Source organism: Spinacia oleracea, chromosome 2, assembly GCF_020520425.1.
Source record: "Spinacia oleracea cultivar Varoflay chromosome 2, BTI_SOV_V1, whole genome shotgun sequence".
Classification (NCBI taxonomy): domain Eukaryota; kingdom Viridiplantae; phylum Streptophyta; class Magnoliopsida; order Caryophyllales; family Amaranthaceae; genus Spinacia; species Spinacia oleracea.
This window is the reverse complement of record NC_079488.1, coordinates 91,761,875-91,776,439: the sequence shown is the minus strand read 5'-3', so window position 1 is coordinate 91,776,439 and position 14,565 is coordinate 91,761,875. Positions and strand designations below refer to the sequence as shown.

The following is a 14,565-nucleotide window of genomic DNA, read 5'->3' as shown; positions in this document are numbered from 1 at the left end:
GTCGTAGGATTGAGTCAAGTGAAATCACAATTATTTATTACTTGTGTGAATCCCTAGACATTGCGATGTGTTTGGGTGTTTGGGACTCATAGAAAACCATCATTTATGAATCTTCTCTACCACAAAAAGGAAGATCCATGCCACTACGCCCGAGATTGCGTATACCCTTCATATGACTAGGAGGCTTGGTTACGATTGAATATGTTGTGGAATGTGATCATGTGGTTGATGTGATTAACTGAGGCAAATGCGAGCTTACTCCAATTCATCTTATTTATAATGATATTGGATATTTTCGAGTATTTTAATATTTCTCATATTAGATGGGTATGTAACATTGTAGCTCATCTAGTTGCACGATTTGCTACATGTAATCTTCATAGACATTGAATAAATGTTAAATATGGTTTGTGATAAAGTTTGAACCCTTGACCTTTAAACAACCTTTTACCAATAAGGTATTACATATTTCATTTTATCATTATAAATAAAAGGTTAGTAAATGTAAATGTTATTAATGTAGTGACCCGGGAATCGTCGGGCCTAAAGCTAGTTTGTTATTATTTCGTGTGTCATAAAACTAATTATGTTTATAACCTCAGTGATTAGGGGTTTCCAGGAATCACGCGGAACTTTAAGCCCTTTATTGAGTGCGACATACGATGTAGCTCATTCCAAACGGCCTCTACGCTTTTTTAATAGCTGTCCGTCAGCACCAAGTCGCAAAGAGCCGTTTTATAAGCTCAAGCTAACCATCCTTCCAAAAAAACAAAAAAAAGAGCTAAGGCTAACAAAAGGACAATATATCTAGCTTTGACCGTAACAACTTTTCTTACTTTAGATAATGTCACTAATATTATCCTTTCATCTTATTCTGGGCTGCGCACCTGCCTATCAACTCCGTCTCAAGTCATAAGTGAGACGGATTTATTAAAAACTTGCGTATTTCATCCCAAACTAATTTTAACAATTGTCAAAGCACATAGTTCGAAGAAATATTACATCCGTTTCATGGCCATAAAAATAGACTTCGAAAAAGCTTATGATCGGCTGAGGTGGTCCTTCATTCGAGGCACTCTATTACAAATGAACTTACCCTTGTTGTTAGTCAATATAATTATGGAGTGTGTGACTACTTCTTCCCTTCAAGTCTTATGGAATGGAGATCCGTCACAAAAATTCAAGCCTAGTAGGGGGATTCGACAAGGAGCTAGATCCCCTCTCCCCCTACTTGTTTGTGATGTGTATGGAACGCTTCTACCAAGTTATTGAGGAAGCCATTGTAGCTAAAACTTGGCAGCCAATTCGTGCGAGTCGTAATGGTCCCCTCCTGTCGAATTTGTTCTTTGCCGATGATATTGTATTATTTGCTGAGGCTAATTGTGAACAAGCCCATGTAATTAAGCACTGCTTGGAAAGGTTCTGTGGTGCGCCTGGCCAAAAAGTTAGCCTCCCCAAATCACGAGTCTATTTCTCCAACAATGTCAGTGATTCAAAGCAACTGGAAATTAGCTCATGTCTGGGAATGGAAGCTACTACTGACCTTGGTATGTATTTGGGGATGCCATCACTGACTAGCCGAGTGACCAGGGAAACGTTTGGCCATCTTTGTGAGAAAATCGATCGGCGACTCTCAGGTTGGAAGACAAAATACCTTTCTCTTGCGGGCCGGATCACTTTGGCAAAATCTACTTTGTCAACCATTGCTTGCTACTCTATGCAAACGGCTAAGATACCTCGCACAATCTGTGATGATATTGACAGAAAAACAAGGAGGTTTGTGTGGGGGGGTAATGAGGAAAAAAGAGCTACTCATTTACTTGCGTGGGAAACTCTTCAGAAACCAAGAAACCATGGGGGAGTAGGGCTGAGGTCGGCCCGACAAGCCAATTCTGCCTTCCTGTCTAAGCTCGGGTGGAGGGTTCTTTCGGAACCAAACACATTATGGTCATGGTTATTAGAGCCAAGTATTGTAAAGGGAGATGTGATATCGATATGTTTGAACCCAAGACGGGGATGTCAAATGTGTGGCGTGGTATAACAGATAATGCCAAGCTTCTATGTGAGGGTATGCGCATGGAAGTGGGCAATGGCTCCCAAACCCTCTTTTGGGATCACAAGTGGGTTACTAATCAACCTTTGAGTGACCTCGCAACAGAACCAATCCCTTTGAGTATTGCTGGTGCTACGGTTGCTGAGATGTGGGAAATTAATCATGGGTGGCGTTGGGAGGTGTTTGCGCCATACCTACACTCTGACACATTAAAGCTCATCCAATCACATGAGTTGAGAATGGATAGTGAAGTTGGGGATCTGGTTTACTAGAAAGGAAACTCTCATGGTAAATTTTCTATAAAATCAGCCTTATGCATCATGAGACATGAGGAGGACAACATAGATGATGTTTGTTGGGAGGCTATGTGGAAAGCTCCTGTACAACAAAGGATACGGGCGTTCCTGTGGCTATCCTGCCACGACAGGATACTTTGTAACCTGAACAGATTCAAAAGAAGAATGTCAGACAACCCAAAATGCCATATATGTGATGAAAGCGAGGAATCAACGCTCCATACTCTACGTGACTGCCCTGATGCAAGAATGGTATGGAGGAAAATAGGTGGACTCGCCCTACACCTGCAGTTCTTTCAGCTCCCCCTGAGAGACTGGCTCACTGTAAACCTCAGAGGTGCTGCAAATTCGAGTGATGAGAGTTGGCCTACATCATTTGGAGTGACAATCTGGTGGATATGGAAATGGAGAAATTGCTTTGTCTTTAATCGCAATCAAGATATTCCAATAGATATTGCTGGTTTTTTGAAAGTCAGAGTGGATGAGACAATTAGAAGCCTCACTGATGTTACAGTTCAGCAGAATGGTACGAACTCAGCAAGAGTACAGGCCTTTATTCGTTGGAACCCCCCACCTGCAGGGGTGTATGTGCTAAACAGTGATGGAGCTGCTAAGGGTGCTTCGGGCCCAGGTGGAGGAGGGGCGTTAATTCGTGACAGTGAGGGGAAGTTCATCTCAGGCTTGGCTGCAAACTATGGCCATTGTACAGCATTCAGAGCAGAAATGATGGCTCTTATCATGGGGCTTGAGCTGGCCCAAAACTTGAATGTGAGCAAACTGGAGGTTCAACTTGATAGTCTCTCATGTGTCCAAGTACTGCAAGGAGATGAAGCTACTCATGGAGAATACACTCCCCATATTAATTATTGCAAAAAAATGCTCAATGATGCTCGTTGGACAGTGAAGGTGATCCACATTTACCGCGAAGGGAATCGCGCGGCGGATTGGCTTGCCAATCATGGAGTCGCTCAAAGCCTTAGGCTTCATATTTTACAATCTGTACCTTTAGAATTGAACCGTATCTTAGAAGAGGATAGCAGGGGTGTGGCTCTGCCACGGCTTGTCCCTCAGTAGTTTCTTTTTTTTGCTTAGTGTTGCTTCTTTTCTGTTTATTTGGGCTTTGTCCTCCTTTGAATAAAAAAAAAACATCCGTTTCATAAATATTTTTACAGTTACTGTTTGGGTGCCTAATTGATTTCTAATTGGGCCTACAGTTCAAAACCCCAAAAGACTACACCAACAACATATAAAGTCATTCACCCCTCAAAGGCTATTCAGCCAAACACAAGCCCCAAAGTCCACCAAGTAATAAATGACCTATTGGGGCATTTACTACACAAACATTATAAATAAGCCGCTAAGGCTCATACATCAAGGTACGTCCAATTTATTGCCTTAAGACTACTCTCTAGAGAACTCTCTCTAGAATCCTAGCATCGTACTTACTTAGGCATCGGAGGGGCTTTCCTCGGAACACCCCGAAGCCAGTTACATTGTTCATTGTGCAGGTAAATTCGGACACGACTCATTCAAGCTAGCAAGATCTTCCACATCAACGAATAGAGCCTTCATTCGAAACTCATTGTTTCAACACCGGAACAATTTGGTGCCGTCTTTGGGGAAGATACGTCAAAGCCTTGAGAAATCAACCATTTTTGCTCCAAAATTGGATAATGACAATGTCTGCGTTCACACGGACTCCGAGTCCGAAGCAGAGGTGCGTCCTCGATCAGAGGCGCGCCCACGGTCAGAGGCACGGCCACAGCCGAGCAGGGCCACCACCGTCGTGACCCCTAGACATCCAATCCCTACGCGGGAAGAGCTTGCCGCGGCCATAACCATCATGCAAACTTTTCTCTTCCGTGAAGAAAGGGAGACTAGGCGACGGCTGAACCTAGCAACGCCACCTGGTGAAGAAATCCCTAGATCTGACCGAACACTCCCACCCTTGACAGGAACCCATCTAACGTCAAGGTGGATGGAAAGTACGTGGGACACCAAGAAAAGGGTCCAACAGCAACCGGAGTGGGTGATTCTCCATGCTTTTTGAATTCTGTTTGTGTCGATTATATGGCCTCGAACAAGTCACTACATTTTCTGTTTCTTTACACGAAATAAATTTGCAATTTCATCTTTATGGTTATTATGCATTAATATGTCTTCTAAAATAAGAACAAACTCGGATCATGATCAACCATATCTTACCAATTAAGTACTATTGTACTAAGCAGTAGTTCCCATACATCTATACTATATATTAAAAGGCGTTTATAAAATAGCATACGTGACACGTGGCGCTCTGTTTATGGGTCGTTCGCTCCAGTAAGCTTTATATACATTAAAAAAAATGTCAAATGTGATTAGCATAAGGTTTGAACTCTTGATCTTGAGTTTAAACAATAAAGCTTTTACCACCAAGCTATTAAATATTTCATGTTATCATTGCAAAAAAAGTTATATATAAGTAAATGTGAATGTTGTTAACGTAGTAACTCGGGGCATCGCCCGGGCCCAAAAACTAGTTTGTAGCTAAATGTTGTTATACTCCATATATCATATTCTTATGTTTCATATTTCAGTTGGTTCACTTTTTACAAGTGTAATTAACATTTCCTACAATCTTCTCTCTTACAAAAACTCACCAACACATGGAATGAACAGAAAATTAGTCGTCTATCCTGTACAAATATAGATGAATTCACAACTCAACTACAAGGCTAACCCATGTTCCATATGACCATATGTATAGCGATATAACTAGAAATTAGCCTAACCAGGTGATTGATATCCATGTAATCTTATGGCTTATGCAAATGAAGGTTTGTATGGAGTTTTAATGACTTTTCGAATTCATCCTTTGTATGTATATATTGATATCATGTCAACTGTTCATAACTTCAAATGAAATTTAGATGTCAACAGTTTCTGAACTTTTATATATTTAGTTGTACAAACTCAATTTTTAATTTTATATATTTCTCGCACGCATAGAGTGCATATAAGACTAGTACTGTCATGTGGCGCTCTGCTTATGAGTTGTTCTCTCCATGTAATCTTCATATACATAAAAAAATGCCAAACATGATTTGTGTAAGGTTTGAACCTTTGACCTTGAGTTTAAACAATAAAGTATTTACCACTAAACTATTAGATATTTCATGTTATCATTGCAAAAAAATAAATAGTAAATATAAATGTTATTAATGTAGTGACTCGGTGCATCGCCCGAGCCAAAAAACTAGTTAGTTCTTTTTTTAAAGTAAGAATACACCATGAATGACACGTGTCGTCTCTTGGTGTATCTTTTAGTATATAACTAGTGTTTGATGTCTGGAAGATGTCCCGGATTACTACTTTGAATATGATATACTTCGTATGTGTTACGCATTATGTAAAAAGTTTGGCGTATAATTATACCCTTTGACGTTCCAAGCTATATATATATTTATGCGCAATAAAGTTCATATCTAATGGATGACTAAGATAGTATATGTATTTCTTGTTAATCAGATGACGTGATATGCCTTTTAATATATAGATTATTGATAATTGATTAAGTAATAAAAAAATAACAAATTCCCTAAATTTCCTCTATATATACGGAGTATAGTTTGGTCACTCTTTCAAGTGCACTCTCCCAACTCAAACCTGTTTAATTTCTTTCCTAATCCTTCTTTTTCCTCTTAATCTCTCACTAACTTTCAACTTTTTTTTGTTTCAAATTTGCAAACATAATTTGTTTGATTTTTGCTTCCTAGGCAACGACAACAATATAACAATGGCGTGCTTTAACATTTTCCAAGAGGTACTTGAATTATATTTCTTTTGATAATCTTAGCATGTTCTTCAATTCGATTAATTTGAATGCATTATTTAACTAATATGAGTATTCATTCATTTTAATTAGTTACTCCTTATAATGTAAATGCACGATGAACGCTTTTATACGGGGTAACTAATTCCTTTATGTTTTCGTTTGATTTGTTATCAAAATAAAAAATAAATGTACTTTAGTTTTTGTTTTATGAGTTAAAAATGTTGAATGGGGTGAAATTAAGCTATAATATAATTTCTCTAAATTTTTTTGTTTAATTTTTGTGATTTGATTTGATTTCGAGTAGTAGTTTGTTAAGGTTTCCTATGATGGGTATGAATATGTCAAGGTTCTAGTACATACGTTCAGGAAATGAGAGTATACTTTATGATTTCCTATATAAACCTGATATGTAATCATGTTCTTATTCAATCAACTTAATATCGTTCAATAAATACAAAACCTAAATTTCATTTGCCTTTTGACATTTTAAACCTTCCCCATAGATTGGACATTTGGCCTCTAGAATCCATGCACAAGAATCCATGCACAATTCCTGAAAATTTCCCAAGAGTTTACCTACTTATCTTAAACTACTTCATATTAAATTTCCTATTTCCTAGCCTATTTTGTTATCATAAAGGAAATTGGATTGCCGGTCATTTTTTTCTCGTTCAATGTATTACCGATATCTTATATTCTTTGAATTATATGATAATATTTCGGGTATGAATGTTATAATTTTTAGACTCTTACGCAGTATAATTTTGCATACCCTATTTTGAAATTCTAGACACGCCTTATGATTGTCATAAATACAAAAAAAAAAAAAAATGTGTTAGTGTGCAAGGCTTTGCAGTAGTCCGATTTTTGGGCATGTCATCTATGACTTGTTTGGTGACATATACATCCGAAATATCCTCAACAAATTGAGCTAAACTAGCCATTTCTTCTAGTGACGCTATGTAATCATTAACAGCTTTTTGAATTCAAATGTATGATCCTATAGAACAAATCTTGTTTAAGTACAATCATCAGTTAGATGCCTGGATTGTACTTAGTTGGTGAGTATTAACAATGTATGTATTGTTTAGCTTAGGTTGTTCTTGATGTACGTAAATGAAAATTCAAGGACGATACGTACGTAACTAAATATAATAGACGAGTAACAACCTCTTTTAATGATTGTTTGATCGGCATAAAATAATAATTCATTTTTGACATAATTAAAAGTTGAGGATGCAAAAATATGACTTTAACCTTGTTAGTTTGGTAACTAATTTTCTGACAATGTCATGAGATTTCATTGGTTCACCAATTTTTATTTGATATTTTTGTTTAATATTTACTCCATACTTAATTTATTTGCTACTTTTAGCCTAAAAAAATGGTACCAAAATGCAAAGTAACCAAAAAAAATCGCAACTGCCAACCATTGTATATATTGAAGGTAAGGCCATAAATATTTACCTCAAAATCATCAACCAAATTTATTACACGTGTTCTACTCAAGTTGAAAAGTGGTCAATTGTTGGCTTAGACAATTACACACGTACAAATGATATTGTGTCCAACGCAATTGCTACTTTTTTGGCAACAAGTTCACACTTTATTTGGTATTCCCTCGTCTTTTAAAATTTAAACCATTGTAATTTTTGGTCAAAACTTTAATTTTTTTTTGATAAATATGACTTAGCTTTAAAAATTGCTTTTTGCTTGAATTTTTATAAAAGTGTTTCCCTATCATGTATATGAAGTGTATACTTTTCGTAACTGATAACTAAGGATTGAACTTGTGACTTCAAAGTTATTAGGTGGTGTTAGAAATTTGGTTGTGGAAGACTTGGTGGGTATTTTATACTTGTGTTTTAATATGGAGAACACGGGTGAGCATGAGATATGCCCCACATCACCGTACAACAAAGCTCTATTCATAATTGTACGATATAGGTTATCTTCATTTTTCTATAGAATTTTCTACCTTCTTCACTAACTAGATTTTTTTAGACACTTAACTAAATTTTTCTTAAGTAAATTGTAGATATTATTTTAGGCTTCGTTCTATTGACTTATTTTGACTGAACTTATATTATCTGAACTTATCTAAACTTAACTTAACTTATCTGAACTTATCTGAACTTAACTGAATTTATCTGAAAAAAACTTATTTTGTCTGAAATAAACTTATTTGTGTGTGAAAATGTCTGAAAATCCTTATTGCTGAACTTATATTATCTGCAGTTTTCTGAACTGAAATAAGTCAAAATAAGTCGAATAGAATAGAGGCCTTATTATTTTAGATTAACATTTTAACAGGTGAAACCTCTATCAACTAAACAAAGCATTAGTTGGAATACGAATTATATACTTGTATCATTCTTGTTAGAAAATATGTTAATATATTCTCTTGATTGTATATTAGTCAAATTTAGCTTATTTAGTTAGCATATATTACGCTATTAGTTATCTAAATTAGTGGGATATTATTCTCCTTGTATAGTCTGAGATTATTCTCCTTGTGAGAAAGAATTACTTTACTGCATTCAGCCTATATATAAAGGCCTAAGGAGTACTTTGCAACAGGAAAGCAACTTACAATTCCAAGAAACATGGGTATGTGGGACTGTGGGTAAACATGATCCCACATATTTAACTCCCCTAACACAACTAACTTATCATAATCAAACAAATCCAAAACTGCCACTAACTTACTTGACTTAGTAAAACCAAAACTGAAGCATTACCTTCCACAGAGAATATATTTAACATATATTCTAACAATTCTCATATATGAATCCTGTACCAAATGTTATTTGACGTTGTTTATCAGGAAAAAATGAGAGACGAAAGTGAAATAATAGAATACATTTTTGATGGAACTGTTGATGTACACGATAAACCAGTAGTACGTGCTAAAATCGGAAGATGGGGACTTGGTATTCTAATTTTAGGTAACATTTGATTTCATACTTGTTTTTGTCATTGAATATCTCTGTTTGTTGTTTGTTGTTCTACTCAAGTTGAAAAGAGGCCAATTGTTGGCTTAGACAATTACACACGTACAAATGATATTGTGTCCACCGCAATTGCTATTTTTTTTGGCAACAGGTTCACAATTTATTTGGTACTCCCTCGTCTTTTAAAAATTAAACCATTGTAATTTTTGGTTAAATTTTAAAAACTTTGATAAATATGACTTGGCTTTAAAAATTGTTTTTTGCTTGAATTTTTATAAAAGTGTTTCCCTATCATGCATATGAAGTGTATACTTTTCGTAACTAGTAGATAAGGATTGAACTTATGACTTCAAAGTTCTTAGGTGGTGTTAGAAATTTGGTCGTGGAAGACTTGGTGGGTATTTTATACTTATGTTTTAATATGGAGAACAAAGATGAGCATGAGATAAAATGTTATTTCATTTCTCATTTCATGCCCCACATCACCGTACAACAAAGCTCTATTTATAATTGTTCAATATAGGTCATCTTCATTCTCTAGAATTTTCTACCTTCTTTACTAACTAGATTTTTTAAACACTTAACTAGATATTTCTTAAGTAATTCTAGATATTATTTTAGCTAGATTTTTCTACACACTCTACTACTAGATTTTTATATAATACTATTCTAAATATAGATTATTTTAGATTAACATTTTAACAGGTGAAATCTCTATCCACTAAACAAAGCACTAGTTGGAATACAAATTATATAATTGTATCATTCTTGTTAGAAAATATGTTAAATGTATTTTCTTGATTGTAGATTAGTCAAAGTTAGCTTATTTAGTTCGCAATTTAGAAGGTGGATCATGGTGCACATAGAGCATGGTGCACCTTAAGAACATTAGTATATAATTAAAAGAACATCTGGTTACGTAAAAAGAACATGGACATATATTTTTTATATTTTTAATAAATTGTGATTTTTTATAACAAAAAAGTAAAACATTATATTGCATGTTCTTTTGTCGTAATGTCATGTTCTTTTGTTTATGCACATGTGTTCTTTTGGTGCACATGGTGCACCATACTCGTGTGCACCATGATCCATAGTACACAGACTGTATTTAGTTAGCATATACTCCCTCCGTCCCGGAATACTTGACCTGTTTTCCTTATCGGGCTGTCCCTTAATAATTGACCTGTTTCTAAAAATGGAAATATTCTAACAATATTATATTATTTCTCACTCCACCTCTATTAATCCACCTACCCCTTATTCCATACAAAAAATAATTAAAAATTCAACCCCTACTCTCCCCCAACCCCACCCCTTTACACATTTCCCACTAACTACATTAAAATAATACCTCACTATCAACTACTACCTATTAAATTAAATAAGTCAATTCAAGTTCCTTAAACTCTGTGCCGGTCAAACCGAGTCGAGTATTACGAGACGGAGGGAGTAGTACGTTATTAGTTAGCTAAATGAGTGGGATATTATTCTCCTTGTATAGTGTGAGATTATTCTCCTTGTACAATCGACACGTAATTCTTTCAAGAGAATGAATTATATACAAGAGAATGTTGGAATTATGAGTTAAAACGAAAAGATATAGAATAGAGAGAAAGAATTACTTTACCGCATTCATTGAAAATGGGAAATACGAGGAAATCTTAATCTATATTAAGTATACCATTGAAATGGTATATTAATATTCTGCATTTTTATTTATTATCAAACCACATAGTTTGGTACAAGAAAAATAGTTGTATTTTCTCATGTGATACCAAATAACATAGTTTGGTAACGTGGTTTTTTTTTTTTTTTTTTGGTTCTAAACAACATAGTTTGGTACTAACAAGTCAAAGATAAATGTTATTTTTCGTGGGCCAGACTCAATTTATTACATGAACTTACCATTTAACTCTTAATATACCAAATGAAGTTACTATTTTACCCTTAGTATACCATTTTAATGATATACTCAGTATAAATTCAGAAAACCCCTGAAAAATACCGGGCCTATATATAAAAGTTTACATAAGTACTCCGTAACTACTCCATTTTGCAATAGGAAAGCAACTGACAATTCCAAGAAATGTGGGTACGTGGGACTGCGGGTAAACATGATCCCACATTTAAAAATGAATTGACCTAAAACTGCCACTAACTTACTTGACTTAGTAAAACCAAAACTGAATTGACCTAAAATTACATAAACATATTTTGAAGCAGTACCGGAGAATATATTTAACATATATTCTAACAATTCTTATATATAATCCTGTACCAAATGGTTTGTGACGTTTTTTATCAGGAAAAAATAAGAGACGAAAGTGAAATAATAGAGTACACTCTGGATGGAACTGTTGATGTACACGGTAAACCAGCCGTACGTGCTAAAACCGGAAGATGGGGACTTGGTATTCTAATCTTAGGTAACATTTCATACGTGAATATCTCTGTTTGTTGTTTAGTACGTAACTTAATTAGGTAGCAAATATTCCCCAAGTTTACTGGATGATATTTATTGTAGTGAATCAAGGGCTGGCTACATTGGCATTTTTCGGCGTAGGAGTAAACCTGGTGTTGTTTTTGACAAGAGTGGTAGGACAATCCAATGCTGATGCTGCAAATAATGTTAGCAAATGGACTGGAACTGTTTATCTCTTTTCCCTTGTTGGTGCCTTCCTCAGTGATTCTTACTGGGGTCGATACAAAACTTGCACCATTTTTCAAGCCATCTTTGTCCTTGTAAGTTTCTATCATATACTTCAACGCCATTTAATTTGTACGTGTTAAATCAGGTAAGGTGTTCATGGACCTCAATTCGACAAGTTGTTACTTTTTTTTATTCTGATTGTATTATATGTGCAATATATGTGCACTTTTTAATTTTATTGTGCATATAATAATTTTCATGAACCATGTTGCAGGGGTTGGCATTATTGTCACTGTCATCATACTTATTCTTGCTCAAGCCTAATGGGTGTGGAGATGAACTAACTCCATGCACCTCCCATTCTGGCTTCCATGTAGCACTCTTCTACATCTCATTGTATATGGTGGCCCTTGGCAATGGTGGATATCAACCAAACATCGCCACATTTGGGGCTGATCAATTTGATGGAGATGATCCTAAAGAAAGCAGTTCAAAAATCTCATTCTTTAGTTACTTTTACTTGGCCTTCAACTTAGGATCTCTGTTTTCTAACACCATATTGGCCTACTATGAAAATGCTGGAAAGTGGGCAATTGGGTTTTTTGCATCTGCTATAACTGCCCTTATGGCTTTGGCCCTGTTTCTTGGTGGTACGCCTCGTTATAGACACTACAAATCCCAAGGAAATCCAATTTCGAGGTTTTGCAAAGTGTTTGTTGCTGCAATAAGCAAATGGAAGACTCATGTACAACCAGAAGGAGAAGGTCTGTATGAATTGGATGCAAAGACATACTCTACAAACGGTAGGAGACAGATCTTGCACACCCATGGATTAACGTAAGTTTCTTAGTTACAATTTGCACATGCACCAATATATTTTAGATCAATTAGAGTTTGTTAATTAATTTGTAGCAAATTAAATGTGAGAAATATATATGGATTCATTGTCATGGCTCTGCAGGATGTTGGATAAAGCTGCAGTTATAACCTCAGAATGTGTAACCTCCAAGGAAAGGAACTTGTGTACAGTAACACAAGTTGAAGAAGTAAAATGCATATTGAGGCTCCTCCCAATATGGAATTGCACTATAATGTACTCTGTAATGTTCACTCAAATGGCTTCCCTGTTTGTAGTGCAAGGTGCAGCAATGAGTGCAAACATTGGAAGCTTTCACATACCACCAGCAAGCATGTCTGTATTCGACATCCTAAGTGTGGCATCCTTCATCTTCATCTATCGTCGTATATTGAACCCACTTATCATTCGAGTAAGGAAGAAAGGTCTAAGTGAGCTCCAGAGAATGGGAATTGGTCTTATCTTTGGAATTTTAGCAATGGTAGCAGCCGGGATTGTAGAGGTTTATAGGTTAAAATACGCGACTACAGAGGATTGCAACAACTGCAAAGAGGCAAGTAGTTTAAGCATATTTTGGCAAATACCTCAATTCATGCTAATTGGAGCATCTGAGGTATTCATGTATGTTGGTCAGTTGGAATTCTTCAATGCACAGGCACCACAAGGACTAAAGAGCTTTGGGAGTGCACTTTGCATGTTATCAATGTCATTTGGGAACTACATGAGTAGCATAATAGTGACTATACTAATGAAGATAACAACACGAGGCGGTATGCCTGGATGGATCCCACAAGACCTAAATAAGGGTCATTTAGAGAGGTTTTTCTTCTTGTTGGCAGCTCTAGCTACACTGGATTTCATGGCATACTTGTATTATGCTAACTCTTACAAATATGTTCAATCTGAACAACCCAAAGAGGAAACTCATGTTCCAGAAATCAATGTCTAGGACAAGGAGACCTCCTTTCATAATATTTTGGACTGTCATCAACATGAAGGAAATGCAGAGTTGGTTTCCTGATTGATGACTTGCAATTTTTGTACATAGGATTTCGTCTACTGTAGACTGTAGTTATAAATAAAACTGATTTTCCAACAACGTTAATTTTTTTTTTCTGTATGATAAATTATCTTTATTTTGTTGCTAATGTAGATTGAATTAAGTGACTATTGTATTTAGCATAGCTAAGCAAGCTGTTAAACTCTGCCTAAATCTTGTTAATACAAAAAAGTTGACAGCATAACAGGTTCAAGTATTTTTTTTTTTTTTTATGTTCCTAATTCGAAACTGAATTTTCATCACATATTTTTTTACACAAAGAGTAACTGAATTTGATCATCTTTATAATGAATTCAACTGCGTCTAGAATATAAAATGATTATATAAAAAAAAACCATAATGTTATAGTAGGTTCACGCAATTTAGAAGGTGGATCGTGGTGCACAGTGCTCTACGTACACCACTATCAAAACTACACCGTTTTGATACTTTTTGCATTTTTTTTAAAAAAAAACCTGAAAAGAAGATAGAATTACATTTTATAATTAAAATTAAAAGAAAAAACCAAAGATTGCGTCTAACAAACTGATGGCCAACAAACTTTGACCCATTATCACAACTAATTACCCCTAACTAACTAAATCTTTCTTTTCCTCCAAAACAAAAATTTAAAACTAAAACTTTCTAAAAAAACTAGTTGCTGCTTGAATGGTTATTGCTGGTGTCGGGATAGTTCCTTCGTATTTGTTAATTGTAAAAAGAACATGAAGTGAATATATAAGAACATGATGTATTCCAAAAAGAACATCAGGCCAATTATTAAACAAGTTAATAAAGAACATGAAGTGACTTTATAAGAACATAAGGTATACCAAAAAAGAACATTAGTCAATTATTAAACAAGTTAATACATCCCGTTAATATGAACTTATGATC

The 14,565-nt window shown here is 35.3% G+C and overlaps 2 protein-coding genes and 1 pseudogene across 2 annotated transcripts; all 3 read left to right on the top strand.

Annotated features, from left to right (window-relative positions):
* Positions 1 to 1,159: 1,159 nt before the first annotated feature.
* Positions 1,160 to 2,325, top strand: LOC110793288 (uncharacterized). Its single transcript, XM_021998149.1, has 2 exons — positions 1,160 to 1,776; positions 1,962 to 2,325. The coding sequence occupies exons 1-2, from the start codon at positions 1,160 to 1,162 to the stop codon at positions 2,323 to 2,325; spliced, it is 981 nt and encodes a 326-aa protein (XP_021853841.1).
* A 2,007-nt stretch (positions 2,326 to 4,332) lies between these two features.
* Positions 4,333 to 4,444, top strand: LOC130468355 (uncharacterized; annotated as a pseudogene).
* A 6,960-nt stretch (positions 4,445 to 11,404) lies between these two features.
* LOC110793290 (protein NRT1/ PTR FAMILY 7.3-like) lies at positions 11,405 to 13,813 on the top strand. Its single transcript, XM_021998150.2, has 4 exons — positions 11,405 to 11,549; positions 11,648 to 11,865; positions 12,048 to 12,610; positions 12,735 to 13,813. The coding sequence occupies exons 1-4, from the start codon at positions 11,405 to 11,407 to the stop codon at positions 13,576 to 13,578; spliced, it is 1,770 nt and encodes a 589-aa protein (XP_021853842.2). The 3' UTR covers positions 13,579 to 13,813.
* The last annotated feature ends 752 nt before the right edge of the window (positions 13,814 to 14,565 follow it).